The 14,920-nt window shown below is 43.1% G+C and overlaps 1 protein-coding gene across 1 annotated transcript in view; it reads right to left on the bottom strand.

Moving 5' to 3' along the window:
• Window positions 1-14,920, bottom strand: part of fgd4a (FYVE, RhoGEF and PH domain containing 4a) — a 28,972-nt gene that overhangs the window by 3,670 nt on the left and 10,382 nt on the right. The window contains exons 3-9 of the mRNA XM_069686286.1: window positions 8,289-8,441; window positions 6,466-6,670; window positions 3,824-4,241; window positions 943-1,032; window positions 625-770; window positions 362-518; window positions 72-210 (exon numbers count right to left, since the gene is read on the bottom strand). Coding sequence (XP_069542387.1) covers window positions 72-210; window positions 362-518; window positions 625-770; window positions 943-1,032; window positions 3,824-4,241; window positions 6,466-6,670; window positions 8,289-8,441 — 1,308 coding nt within the window. The remainder of the gene's footprint in view (window positions 1-71; window positions 211-361; window positions 519-624; window positions 771-942; window positions 1,033-3,823; window positions 4,242-6,465; window positions 6,671-8,288; window positions 8,442-14,920) is intronic.

The following is a 14,920-nucleotide window of genomic DNA, read 5'->3' as shown; positions in this document are numbered from 1 at the left end:
ATTAAAATACTGCAAGATCCCTGAAATAAAAAAGATCACTTGGAAAAAGAATATTAGCCTTTTCTGCTTACTTTCTGCATCTCGTCGGTCGGGGTCGTCCTGAGGCAGCTTCTTCAGATAGTCTTTAAGCAGCATCTCGTAGCGAGGGACTCTCTGCACGGGCTCCAACATGTGATGCTGGAGCGTCAGGCAGCCACACACGTCTGTACTCTGTTCAGGAATAACAAAAAACAGCTTAAAAACTGAAATGTGCATATTCACAGGTTCTCAGGCAACAGTACTGCTGTATTTCTTTAAGTAACTCTAGCCCCTTTCTAAAATAAGACTTCATTTTTCCAGACTGGATTTTGCTCTTAAGTACCTGTATCTCCTGAATGATGGCCTTGAACTGAGGCGAGCGATCAGTCCACTGTTTCAGCAGCTCCATGGCCTTGTCGAAATTCTTCACATACTCTGCATACATCTTGAGGAAAGGTGTGAGTTTCTGCAGGATGTCCCCGATGCGAGGTGTGGACGCCCTGAAAAGAGGTTAGTGTATTATTAATAAAGTGGGGACTTGTAGGTGTCAGTTTCAGCATTGACAGTATATGCAGTGTTATCGTGTTATTACAGGCTAATGCTCACCATTCGCCCATGCGTTTCTCCAGCTCTGGAAGCAGAAACTGGCAATGGAAGGCATTGATGGAGGTGATGTTGGAGAAGATGTTCTTCACTACGTCCACAGGAAATGTCCCTTTGTTAGCCTCCTCCATCAGCTTCGTACAGAACACCTGATGAGCCATACACAACATGGAACAGGTAAGAAACAATTAATGAGATGACATTTGTACAGTTGATCTGCCTCGCCTGTTTTAACACTAATGTTCTTCCTACTTATGTAAACCCTTTACTGTGTAACATGATCAAAAAACAGAAGTGAACAGGGCTTTGAGAGTTCCTCACCTGGTCCAGCAGGTTCAGTCGGGTCACGTAGGCCCTCTCCGTCTGCAAGAGCTCGCTGGCGATCTTAAAAAGCTTCTGTTCATTTGTCTCCTAAAAACAGAGATTATGTTAATGTCAATTTTATATACATTTGGTGCTCTTAAATGACTTACAATATTAATGAATTGCCGAAGCTTGAATGTGATCTTATTCAGCTAAAGAGTCACTCAGTTCTGCGTAATGACGGTTTCAGTTAAACACTTCTCTAATGATGACTTATTGAAGTGTCATCTTAGGATTAAAGGAAAATGGGGCCTTTTGGGGTTTAAGTGAGCAGACTGAAAATGATGCAGATAAACTGTCTAAGGGCATAAATTCTGTTCGGCTCAGTATTCATTCCTGCATCATTGTCATTGACAAGTGTAGCTTCCTGTCTCTCTGCAGGTTCCTGTTTGATTCGGAGAACCGATCTCAAGCCTGGGTGTAAACGACACCCTGTCATTTTTAAACAGAAAGAGTCTCTGTCTGAGGAACCACATGATGCATTTCTAAAGAAAATGTCCATCACAAAAACACTTGTTCTACTAACTCTGGTTCGACGCATCAGTAACCACTCTGCTGAATGCAGCCTTGTGTTAAATGCTGTTTTGTTGTTTCTGCAAACAGCAGCATGTAGCACTGGTGTGTATGTGTGTGTCTGTGTGTGTGTGTGTGTGTGTGTGTGTGTGTGTGTGTGTGTGTGTGTGTCCCCTTAACACTGGGCTGATGGTAAGCTGGCCTGTGGTGTAGCACGGGCTCTCAGAACAGGAAATGAAAATACGGAAGAAGGGAAATGAGACCCAATCGAACAAAGACACAAAATGTCCAATAGACCAATTAGCACCACAAACAATAGCTGTGGACTCAAAATGAACTCAACAATCAAACACTCATGTGATGGAATGTTGTTTTTTGTTGCGTGCCAGAACAGTTTAAAGCCATAATAACTATTGCAGCAGAATATTTCACACTATTCAGATCTAAAAGGAAGCATTACCCTCCTCTCAAATGTTGGTCTGAGTGGCAACCAGAGCAGCAGCACATTTCCTCATTGTTTATTAGCCAATACAATTTCTGCCTCAATCAAATACTAACAAAAAAAACCTACTTTTCTGATGTTGCGAAGAAGCAAGGGATCATGGGAGTTCTTTATTGTAAAACAACCACCATTGGCAATGACAATCCACAAGACTTCAGAACTCATGTTAAAAAACGAGGTAATGTTTTGGTTTGTAGGGAAGCCTGAAGCGCACATGAATCAATACATTTTATTTACTCCATTTTCCTGTGATAACAAGTTAATTTCAGTTGTTTCATTTATTTTCTGGTTATGTCGAGATTAACGCTTGTTTTCCTGTAATAATGGATTCATTTATTTGTTATCTCAAAGGAACAACGTTGTTTTTCTCGTGATAACAGGATAAAAGGCTGGTTGGTCACTGTGACACCAGGACATGCCATGCTGCTGTTGCCCACACTAATGAAGTTCAGCCTGTTTCTAAGTTTGTTTTGTGCTTTTGCAGCTCTGGAGATTCCAGTTATGATCATCTGACGTTACCATGGTGCAGAGTTGTTATCTCGAGATAACGAGATAAATAAGTTGAGATCTCGAGAAAACAACCGGGAAAAGTCGTTATCACAGGAAAACAGAGTAAATAAAATGTATTGATGCATGTCCGCTTTGGGCTTCCGTAGGATTGCACACTGGCTATAAAGTATTTAAAACAAGCTCTGCATCCGCTAGCTAAGCTACCTGCTGTACGCACTTATGCTAACCATTACAATTAGACAATGTTATAAACTTACATAGAGATAACAGCTGCCTCGTGTCTGCAGAACATGTACTTTTACTTTTGATACTTAAAGGGTGACCTCTGTCAATTTGAGACACTGAAGTCTTTTTACAGGTCTGTAGGGGTATTTCTGTATATGTGAAACTAGTGGTATAAACCCATTGTGGCTCCAGAGGTAGACAAACTGCCTCAATTGATGTCACTTGTGTCATTTGTTCAGGAAGTCTGAAATTAAAGATAAATCTGAGGCTGTGTAGTTAGAAAGAAGTGAGCTAATCAGACCCCATTTGTGGCTACATTAGCCCCTACAAGCAAAACACACCAAAACTTCTAATGTCCTGATGCAAGGGCACACATAAAGTCAATAACCTGGATGTATTGAAGTATATAACAAGTTGTTTTGTACCAACTAACATTAAGTGAAAATATACAGCAACTCAAGACAAACAGCACTAATAAATCTGGTTTGACATCCATTTACTGGAACCAAGAAACTAAACTGAGATTGAACCAGATTTGACTACTGAACATCCCAAAACAGACCAATCAAGTTCATCACCAAAGTTTGAACATGACAGAGCTCCCCGTCAGGTCAACACCACGCAGAGAAATACGTTGTTTTGACTGAACATTTCACCGTGCAGCGACTGATGGCACAGATGACTGATCATTTTTGCTCTGCACATGGCTCTTCCTCTCAGACATCAGTGAGTCTGCGAGGTTGTTTTCAGCAGAGAGAAGACAGAGATTGATCTGAATCTCAGATATTTATAATCTGTAGACAACAGCAGGCTCCACAGGGGGGGAAGTCGCCGAGGCACGTCTTCAGCTGCTCACGCTAAAGACATCTGCTCTGGCTCTGCAGAAAATAACCCCTCTGAGACACACACACACACATGCACACACCCTTGTAACTCTACCCTGACAATATTAAAGTAACCCCGAGAAGATTTAATATTACTGGAAGCCCAGAACATAAATAAATGCTGATGTTTGGTCTGGAGCAGCTCTAAATATAAGACACACAGGATGCAAATACACAAATCCCTTGGGTGAAACAAGGCACGTACCTTCTGGTCTGAGCCGCCTTCTTCGTTCCTCTGCTCACTTTCTGTTTTAGTCCCACTGTCCTCGTTCTCAGAGTGGCTTTCTGTACCAGTCCTGTCTGTGTGTGGAGCTGAGTGCTCATCACTCTGCTCTGTGCTCCCGTCCCCCATATCTCCGTTTACCAGCCCAGCAGTCTCTATCCTCACGCTGTCATTGTTCCTCTCCTCCTTTTCCTCCTTCTCCTTTTCCTGCTCCATCTGCACTATCACCCCGTTAGCCTCCGGTTTGTGGGCATCCTGCGGCGCGGCCGGTGCGGAGGAGTGGTTCTCCTGAGTCCCACCAGAGTCCGTCTGCCTCTGCTGGGCGCGGTGAGCTGGGCTGCCGTTGGACGACTTGCTGATCTGTTTGAGCGGCGAGCCGTCTCTCTTGCTCTCTGTGTTGCTGGAGGAACAGAGGAAAAGGCAAAGGAGGAAGTCGGTCAGCAAGGCAAGAGAACAGAAAGAGTTAACTTACTAAAGATAGCAGAGGAACAGAAGAAGACAGATTGCAGGAGGCTGCTCAGGAGCTGCTCAAGCCAGCGTGTGAGCAGGGAGTGTTGGACTCCACGGTAAGCAGAGAGATTTTGCATGTGAGTGTGAGAGTTAAAAATAAAACTGTGGAGATGCACAAACTCCTGCATGTCTTGTGAGGCTGCTGGGGCCAGTGTTCTGCAGAGGAAATGTGTGAGAGCACGAGGAGAATGGAGGTACAGTAAGGAGCAGGACAGGAGGAGGGGGTGAGCTACAACACTGCTCCCCAGAGAGAGATGCTGTCCTACTTGCAAGGAGATTTATACATCGTGCTCTTACATCTCCTCCATTCGTTGATTGAACATGAATGTAATGGAAAAAACAGTTTGTACAAGTCAATTTGAAATACAGCGCAGGAACGGAAGCTTAGAGATTAACACAAACACACACTCGCATGCATGTACAGTGACATTATTCATCTGCTCTACATCCTGTACCGGCAGGCAGCCCAGCTGTTTCCCTGTAAACGACCCTCCAGACCTCCTGTCTCAACAGCAGGCAGCAGCCAACAGTACAGTAGCTACTGTATGTGAGCACGCTGATCTCACTTCTGTTCTGAAACATGGTCGCAAATCGGATCAAAGAAAGTCGACAAGAATCACACTTTCTAGCAGAAAAGAAACGAGAGATATCTGCAATCTAAACTTAACTGACCCAATAAATCCTCAGCTATGCAGGTGATTTTTAGCCCCCCCCCGAGTCATTCACTGCTGCGCTGAATGTCACTGTCCGGTAGAAACAGGAAGTATGTATAAATAGAGGAACAACAGGCTGGTGAAAAACTCCACAGATGAATCACTTCTGGGCTGTCGGCCACCTGAGGCGTTTAGACGTGAAACAATAATGTCTGTACTCCTCAGAGGAGAGCTGATAAATGTGCTACCTCGATTGTAAGATACAGTTTAGTTCAGAAACACACCAACCTCAGTTCCTCTTTGCTTATAAATAGCTCAGCAAGTGTTCGACAACAGTGTTTTCAAACAGGCCTAACTAGATGAGATTTAAGAACAGCTTCACCTTCCATGTGGCTGTCTTTTCAGGTGCCTTTAAGGCAGCCTAGTGCCATGTGAACCAGATTAGTATATTAGTAGGCTAATTCTGTTCTGTCAAGCTGCGGGCCTTTCTCTTCTTTCTCTCTCCCAAGGCCACTAGAGGGCTAATCCCCACAAGCCCACGGAGTCTGAATGTAGAAGATTCACCCCATTTCTCTGATTAACCTTGATTTAACACTCAAAAACGTGTGGAGAAAAACCAGGGAGTCTGCTTCTGATTCTGTTTTTCAGCGACTCAGGCCGGAGACGAGAGGCAATATGAGGCCACAGACTGAGGGAGATTTTAGTGGGCATGCTTCTGCTGCACACCAAATATTTTCGGGCTCTACTGTATGAGCAGCTGCGGACAAGGGCACCATTGTTGTGTCTCTCAACACTTTGAATAAGCCTCGCTCTCATAGGGAAGGCTGCAGCTCCAATCAAAGCTGACAAAATGCTAAAAAAGGGGGAAAAGCGTTGGTAAGCCCGTTAGATACTTCTTACATTTAATCATCATGTCGGTATGAGATCAAAGATCAAACACTTTGAAGTTAAGAGAGGAGATCCTACCTCTTTCTCCTGGGCTTCATCTCACAACATACAGTCCTGTCCCAACACTGAATGAGGAGCTGTGTTTCCCCCCGCCTGTACAAATCTCCTTTCATCCCCTCGCTTGGCTTGTGGAGTGCTGGCTAATCTCTGCTCGTCCTGTCTGCCGTGTTACTATCAATGAGTCAGGCTGAAGACTTTAATCGAGGGACTTCTGCTTTTACTCCTTGAAATAAGCGGCAGTAGGAAACGTTGGGAAAGACAAAAGTTTTCCGTGACTGTGATTGCAAAAGCCTGAGTGAGGCCGGTTAGTTACAAAAGCTTTAGGTGACGTAGGTGGAGTGATTCAACCATCTTCGTCATCGTTGTGTGATAATGTTTTAAAATAGAGCAACTTTCACTGAATAATATCACAGATTGACTTTGGATGAAACAAAAACCCTTCATCCTCTACTCAACTTGTTCTCTCTGTAAAGGGAAACTAAACAGAGCACGAGGAGGTTAAGGTGTCCCTACCTGTTCTCCTCAAAGCGGCTGATCAGGTCTGAGACTTTGGAGTGTTTGTCTCTGCCTCTCTCCCGGTTCACAGCCCCTCTTCCTCCTCCTCCTCCTCCTCCTCCTCCCTCCTCCATAATCTGTCTAAACGGAGGTTTCTGGATGCGGCCCAACGGAGAGTAGAGCTCCGTCACCGGGCTCTGGAGATGTGGTGGCTTTGGAGGCACTGGAGACAAAGACGGAGACAAAGTAAAATGTTTAATGAAGATGATTGATTTATAACTGCAGTATCGATTTGGATCTGAAGGGGGCGGTATAAGCTACTAATCTAACACCACACACAGGATGATTGTATTTAACATTAAAAACTCCAGCTCAGCACAGAGTAACTAGCAGCTGTAACTGTATCACAGATTATGTGCCAGTAATTGACTTTACTTTAGCCGCAGACAGAGTGCAGCGCTGGCTCAGGTCTTATCTATGTCTAAAGATATACTCAGATCAAATAAAAAGGGAACAATGCTCAAGGTTCACATGCCGACTTGCATAACGATGTTCCTGTTTTCACTGTTTCACTGAGGTAGACTGAGTGTATGTATGACCATATAATATACTGCAGTGGTTGAATTTAACTATGTACCTTAACTGAAGTGCTGTACTTCGGTAAACATTGGAGATGCTTTATTTCTCTAACTATTACTTCACAGGCGCTAGTATTGTGCTTTTTCCTTCACTACAACTTTAGTTACTTGTAACTTTTTTTTGCATGAAAAGTGAATGATACACACAAAAGTGATACACCTTCACCTTCACCTACATCTCTTCACTGATCCTGCCCTCTACATGCATGTGTATTATTCTCTCATGAAAAATGTCAGCCTGCTTATTTTTAAATGACTAATGTAGTACTCTCTCTCTTTGCTATTTGTTCTTTCTGCATGCTGTAAATACTTCATCTGAATCCGACATGGTGGCAGCGGTGAAAGGCTCTAACATTGAATTATCTATAAACAAATAGTCAATCTTTTAGCTGAGGTCTGGTTTGTGTTTTATTTAGAGACATCAGTATTAAATTAAACAGTTTCAAAACCAGTCACAGTACGTCTAATTTAAGGATCCGAGTACTTCCTCCACGACACCTGCTTTCAGTCCTCAGGTATGGCTGAATGTCTAGAATATAAAACACAGTACTCAAACATTCAACTTAAATATTAATCTATGTTGTGGATACATGTTTTCACTGTTCGCCTGCACAGCCGGCTGCGCTGTAGCCGTTGTTGTCCCTGCTGCGGTTTGGCCCTGTCGCATCCCCTCTGCCTCTGCGTGGCCCCTGCCGTTCGTGCGCGTGCTGCGTCTCACATCCAAGTTGTATTGGTTTTTTAGGACGTGCGCGAGTGGCGTGTCCGGCAGACCAGTCGTGGGTGTGTGTGTGACGGCTGTCGTGCGCAGTGTACTGATCATAATGGATGAACCAAGATTATGTTTTGCCTCAAGTAGGATCTCCTGATCTCTTATACCTTATCATTATTGTTTTGTCTTGTTCATTTTGTACTTTGTTTTGTTTCTTGTCTTGCGCTCTGTTAAATGTCTTGTCTACTTGTACTGTTCTTTTCTGTATTTATGGATCCCCTCGAAAACAAGATGACACATCTCATCGGGTTATTCCTAATAAAGAATTTCCAACAAATATTAAGAGACACTATTGTAGCAGGAGAAAGGCCACTCTGATACAACCAGCATGTGTGTCAACACTTTCTCACTGACCACACAAGTGCATCATAGACTGATACAACTGTGTCCACTGACCCTCCCACTCTGCAGTGTTGTTGTGAGTCAATATGTACCTTGTGGTTTAGACTGTGGGCCAGGCCTGCTGGCAGGGACTCTTCCATTGACCCCTCTCCTGTTCTTGTCAGTCCTCCCGCCGCCTGCTCGACTCAGACACGCCTGCACGCTGGGCGTGTCGCTGTGCTCGCACGCTGGGCTGCTGCCGAGAGCTGGAGGACACAGAGAGAGAAAACATGTCCATGACTCTGTCATTTCATTGAATGTTGTTGAATCAGAGATGATGTATTGCGTCATGTAAACACTCTTTTCTTCCCTTTAGACAGGGCAAAGAGAAGGTTGAATAACAAGCAATAACCTCTACCATCTGGACAAAAACAATGTTCAATTGAACCACAAGATACTTCTGCTTCAAACTCAACACATTGTTAGACAATTTATCAACACACAGGCACAAATACTAGTGTTTAACTTCAAATGTTACCAAAGTACAGCAGAAGCCTTTTTAATTCCAGACGTCTGAACCATGGACTGTATAAAAAGATGGCCGACATGACAGCTCCCTAAAAGTGGAGCCAAACCCTCTCTATCGCCCCCTGCTGACTGGCTGCAGTATGGGTCATAAAGCCCGCCTCCTCCATGTTAACAGATGGGACATGAGTCAAACTATAAAATCAAAATACACATCAAATACATTTTTCTCAAATATGGTTTCTGTCATTATAGTTAGTTGTTATCATGCTGATTTATGTCCAAGTGTTCATTTTTCTGACAGGTTTACTTTTAATTACTTATTTGTTGCTATAAAAAGGGGGTGTGACCTCATGATTGACAGCTCTGTTGACAAATCGGGCTCGCGCCGCGTTCTGTTCCCAAGTAGCAGAGTAGAGGAGAAAAGATGAGAGGAGACGTAACTAATTCTAACACTACAGTCATTGAACTTTCCATAACTGTGAAAGTCTGCTTCAGACCGACACAAGAAGCTGTTCTGCTGTACAGTTAAAGTTACGTGTGTTTTGGTTAGTGGAAGGGGCGGGACATGGTAACTGCAGCTCCAACATTTACATCTTCTTGGTTCCAACTTATGCGTTAGTGTAGCCATATAGGCGTGCTGTGTTCCTTTTAAATATTTGATCCACAGTTAGTGGGATTGTCGCTTCAAAAGCAAATGCAAAGTATCATTTTGGTCACACCAAATGTAAATAAAATTTGGTAAACACTGGACCTAAAAACTGCTAAGTTAATGCAGATAGACGGACAGAAGTCTAGAGAGCTGATGCATCCTGATGAATTCTGTGCTACACTTTAATTTGAGGTTAAACTTTAATTTTTCAAAAGCCGGTAAAACCCTGTTAGACCTGAGGGATACTGCGCCTTAAACTATCCCCATCTTAGTGTACCATAAGCCTCAGTGTGTCCTATACAACTCCCATATCTCATCCTGCTGGCAATCACATGAAAACCTAACACAGGGCATACTGTACAAATGTATTTCAGTAAATACGTTTATGATAAACAGCTGCAGACTAAATATTAGGTTCAGCTGATTATCCAGCTAATGATCCAGTTGATGATGAGCTCCAGCGAGGCTTTTACCCGACCAGCTGGCCACAGATGGTCCAGCGTCAGTGTTTACAAAGAGCAGACAGATTTAATGGAAGGACAGACACAGACTGGCAGTGTTTACAGTAGCCTCAATCTACCTCTCTCTGACCTCACACCCACACCCACACACACACATGCATGCTAGAACGTGTACTTAGATGTGCAGCCCAGTAAGGCAAATTACCATATAAGGTGGTGAGTCAGCAGGTCCCCTCATTATTTTACAAACTGTTGGTTCATTAGTTTCCATTTAAGGTGGTCACTTAAAAGGCTGTGTGTGATTTAACAAGGGGCACTGATGAATGGGTTGCGTGTAGAAATCAATGTAGCTTTGAGCCTCGCTAACTTGTGTGGATAAACAGTGTGTGCCGAGGGAGGATGCAGACTAAACCACACCTAGAGAAACAAAAACTAGAGACAGACAGAAATGTCTGGTCCTCCTCTGTTTGGCACTCAGTGATTCTTTTTTAAAAAGACAGATTTTACTTTGATGTAGCGTAAAATTCAGTGTGCTGATCAACGCACCGATCCGATACCTTAACCAATTAGCCCAAAAAACTTGTAGATTATCTTGTGACAAACCACAAAACGCGATGCTAGCAGAGATTGTAATGTTAATCAAAGCTTGCAAAATGTCAGCATTAGTTAGCGCTGAAGCTCACAGCTAGAAGGTTCCTGGTTTGAATCCCGGCTCAGACATAGTGGGCCTTTCTGTGTACTTGTATTTAAATCACTGATAAGAGGTTTTAATACCTTTATAAACACAATTTCATGTCCAAAAAAAGATCAGGCTCGAAGCAACTCCACTGTAAGAAGAATACATTATCAAAAAAAACAACTTCCATAAAATGATATGCTTGATAAAGACTTTTTTCACCTCTTATTTTCCAAGCAACAACAGAGAATTCACAGATATTCTACCTGTTTTACTTGGGATTATTTACGCTCAAAGCAGCTTTGAGTTAGACACTGGTGTCAGCATGCTTACATGCTCACAGTGAGGCTATCAGGCTGATGTTAAGCAGGTAATAAGTACCACCTCCCAAGTTTATCCTGCTAGCTCGCTAATTAGCTCTAATGCCAAACAATTCCCAGGTCCAGCCTCTTTAGTACAGTCTTTTGGACTGTGAAGATGTGTGCTTGAGCTTTCAGAAATTGTAACAGTTTTAATACTATTATTATATTTTGTATACTAAATGATTAGTTCAATAATTGAGAAAATAAACGGTAAAGTAAGTGATATTGAAAACAATTGTTATATGAAGCTCTAAAGTAAATAAAGAATGGGCATTCGGGGAAAATAAGTATGTACTACATGTGGTGTCCCCTTCCAGATGCAGTTTGTTGTTACTACAAGCCAAAAATGGTGCTTGAGACCCTTATTTATTTTCCCTACAGTGATCTTTATCTTACCAATCCTGGAGCAGAAAGAGAAAATAACAACCACAGAATCATATAGTCACAGTTTCTATTTTTTACAGCCTGGCTGTAATTAAAGACAACAGCTCGAGCGACTGTCTGACTGGAAACGGTCCCACGCTGTGTTTGGGAGGCCAGACTTTCTAAACACAGCCCGAAAATTGCCAATCAATTCTGAAACTGGCCTCAGGAATGTCTCCTGATTACGTGCTTCACTTTCCATTTTGGCCACATTAAGAGATCATAAGACATCCAGCAACAAGTTTTGCACCATATCGTATATTTAGAGCTCAAAATGAGGTCCCCGCCTGCAGATTTCTCTCCACACGCGGCATTTATCCTGGAAGATTGCAGGAGGTCCACCCTCCACAGCCTGGCTCTGGCTCTGAGAGATGTTATTAACCGTGTCACACACCAGTCCCTCTGCTGTAAATCACGCCTGGGCTGCAGACTTTCACTTAACCAGAGCATGTGCAGGTATTTGAAGTGTAATTTTAAGATAAGGAAAGAGATGTAAATAAAGATAGGTTTAGTGGCAGATATGTCTAGAAATGCAAACACTTTGGCGTCCACATTAGGGTTAACATCAACTGTCTTTGAGCTGTTATCTGCAGCATTAACAATGAAACACAGCCAGTTCTGTTACAGTAAAAACTCTACTTCCTTGAACTGGAGTTGGCAGGAACTACTTCTCCTGGTAACACGCGCGTTCTGGCATCTTCTCATTAAATCTGGCTTGGCACAAGTGATAGACCGCCGTGTAGAGTAAATAGGCAGCAGCGAGCCACCACCCAGCAGAAACTCTTTGATTCTCCTCCTCCATCTGTGAGACAGAGCGGTAGCCCTGCTGTCTGAATGTGAGACTTGTTGATGACATAAACACAAGAGGAACTATTGCTTTTTGAGTGAGTTTTGTAACATCAAAGAGGTACTAAATGAGGCCTCACTTTTTTTTTTTGTATCCAAAATGATGATGTGTAATGCTAAAGATAATCTGCTTTTCATAACAAACGAAACAGTGTTTGAACGCTGCTGCAGCCCTGAAAGTGAGGAACTGACAACTCAAACTGAGACTCGACCTTTACCTCTGTTTTTGCTGTAGGAAGGTGAAACTTGCTGCCATAGTGAGAGGCCCCTTTACCTCCTGAAGATGCTACATGTATCTGTATCTGAGCCTGAAGGCATCTGCTTCTATCTCAATAAATAAAAAACTACACAGCGAGTGTGAGAGATATTGCAATAAAGGTTGGATGTTAGGAGAACATGCAACGTGCAAAATGCTGGTTTGAAAAGACCCCCTGAGCCTTTTCATTTCATTTATCTCCTCTGCACTCTCCAAAAACATGAACAGCATCTTCTCTTACTGTGTGAATCTATCAGTAAGACAGGGCTATGCCAAATCTCTCCAAAAGCATCAGACAAGAGTAGAGATAACCTGCTTTCTGTGGCTTACCTGACCGCAGTGTGTTATCTTCATAATGTGTGTGTGTGTGTGTGAGTGGTCTATTTCGTGACGGCACTGCCCCCCATCCACAGCCCTCCAGCTCTGCCACATCCCGGCTCTGGAGGAATGAGTTTACCGCACGCCAAAAAAGGAGGCTGAAAGAATGTATCACACAGACACAAATATCTTCCTCTGCAACAAAAACACAAACAATGTCCGAAAATAGTGAATCATCCCGACTTCTGTCTGAAGTAGTTTGTCTCCAGGGATGGCAAGGAGCAAACTGCATCTGTTCCTCAGTAACTATTACATAAGACTATAAAATAACTACTGGATGGATGACCACTCATGCTCCCCAGAGGATGAATCAAGGCGCACGTTATTAGCTTTATTTGGAGAAAGTTATTTGAAGGCTCATATTGGTAGTTTAAGGCAACAAATGACTAATTTGTGTGCATAAAAAATCTTATATATATATAATATATCTGCAGGACCTTGTTTTGCTTTGTCCACTTTCAACTAGACTACAGTTTAATACCCGTTTTCCACCAAAATTAGTGCATTGACGCAGGTTTTTTAGACCTGGGAAGACTTGCTTATAAATGCCAATTGTCTCTTTTCCCATTGCCAGTGAAGTATCTTCCTGTCGGTCTCTTTTCTGCTGCGTCACCGTCTGACGTCACAAATGCGCCGGAGACAGGGTTAGTAAACAGTGAAGATGTTACGGTCTTTATTGTATCTGTTACTCATTCCGTCTGTTTATCAAACTCGGCACAGATAAATCTGACACGATGTTCGAGCACTGCTCGGGTGTAGATGGGTTGAATTTGTAGCTGAGATGATAAGGAGTCGCAGAAGTTATCGGCGGAGCATAGCATCGTGCTGGAAAGGGGGCGGAGACTAGCGTGTCGAAACAGGATTTATGTTCCCACCAATGGCGATCGGAGCCGAGGTGATAATTACCTGGGTCTACTGCAGAGTCATTTGACTGAATGCCGAGTGTAGCCTTTAACATTAAGCAAAAAAGACAGGCTTTTTGACCAGTGGGAAAAGGGCTTAAAGGAGTCCACCATCATCTGTTCTTTTGCACAGCTTAGAGCTAAGTGTTAACATCAACATTCTAACATTCTCACTATGGGATCTCCAAAGTCAGTAAGATTCAACCTCTGAGCACCATAAATAACTTGACAAGTTTAGTTCAGACATGTCATTTAAAACAAAAACAATGTCAACCTCAAGGTGGTATAAGATCGTCGACCGTGATGAGCATCTGTGGACCATGGGATCAAAGTTTCAGATACTTTCTTGTCCTTTAAGCATGGAAATGAACTTTAGCCTTCATGTGTTTGCAGGTGCTCAGGTGTGCCAGCTAGTTAATCTCCACTCAGCCTCTCGGTCAAACACTATTCAGTGAGCGTTCAGGACATTTCCACCACGCGCTCGTGACATCATGACCTTCCTGGCACTTGAGGGCAGGCCTGCCTGACCTGTCTTTTTATATAATGTCACTCGTGTCACTGTTTCTCTCCCTCCTCCCAAAAAACACCTCTGGCAAAATGTGTGCCGATACCTCAGTGTGAGAGCTGCAGGTATGAAAACAATAGAGGGCACACCTGTCTGCGTGATGCAATGTGTCCCCACCCTGCCAGTCGCTCAGGACAGCAGGCAGAGGAGTGTCTGACACTGAAACTCAGGCTTTGTGTTAGAGCTCGCGGCCCCACAGGCTCCACATTTATATCAAAGGGAATGTCTGAGAGGACTTTTTACACATTCTGCTTCTTCTTGATAAGTGGGCTGGCATATTAAAGATTGTCTGGGTGGCTTTTACACAGATACAGCAAGAGAAGAAGGAAGAAGATGTGTGAATGATTCGACGGCCAAATCTTATCAGAAATCCTTCACACAGTCTTCAGCTGACCAGAAATCAGCTTGGAGCTGCTACATTATGGTAAAAGTGTTGTGAAGGGTAGAGATATGGTGTATTGAAATCCATCTCAGCCTGTAAACACGCAGGCTATTATTATATCCAAGATTGAGCCAGTTTAACAGTGTAAACATTGCATCACTGTCCCATTTCATAAATCAACAGATAAAGACGTCAACATGAGAGCATGCAAGCTTGTTCTAGCCATTACCAACATGTGAGTATACTTAATGCTGCCTGAATCACAGTTTAAAAATCAAAAGGACAGATAAAATACATCTAAAGAGAAATGAGAGACA

This window comes from Semicossyphus pulcher, unplaced genomic scaffold (assembly GCF_022749685.1).
Source record: "Semicossyphus pulcher isolate SPU_LCO1_2020_fin unplaced genomic scaffold, fSemPul1.0.p SCAF_8, whole genome shotgun sequence".
Classification (NCBI taxonomy): domain Eukaryota; kingdom Metazoa; phylum Chordata; class Actinopteri; order Labriformes; family Labridae; genus Semicossyphus; species Semicossyphus pulcher.
Note: the sequence above shows the minus strand (reverse complement) of the source record. Positions and strands in the feature narration are given on the sequence as shown.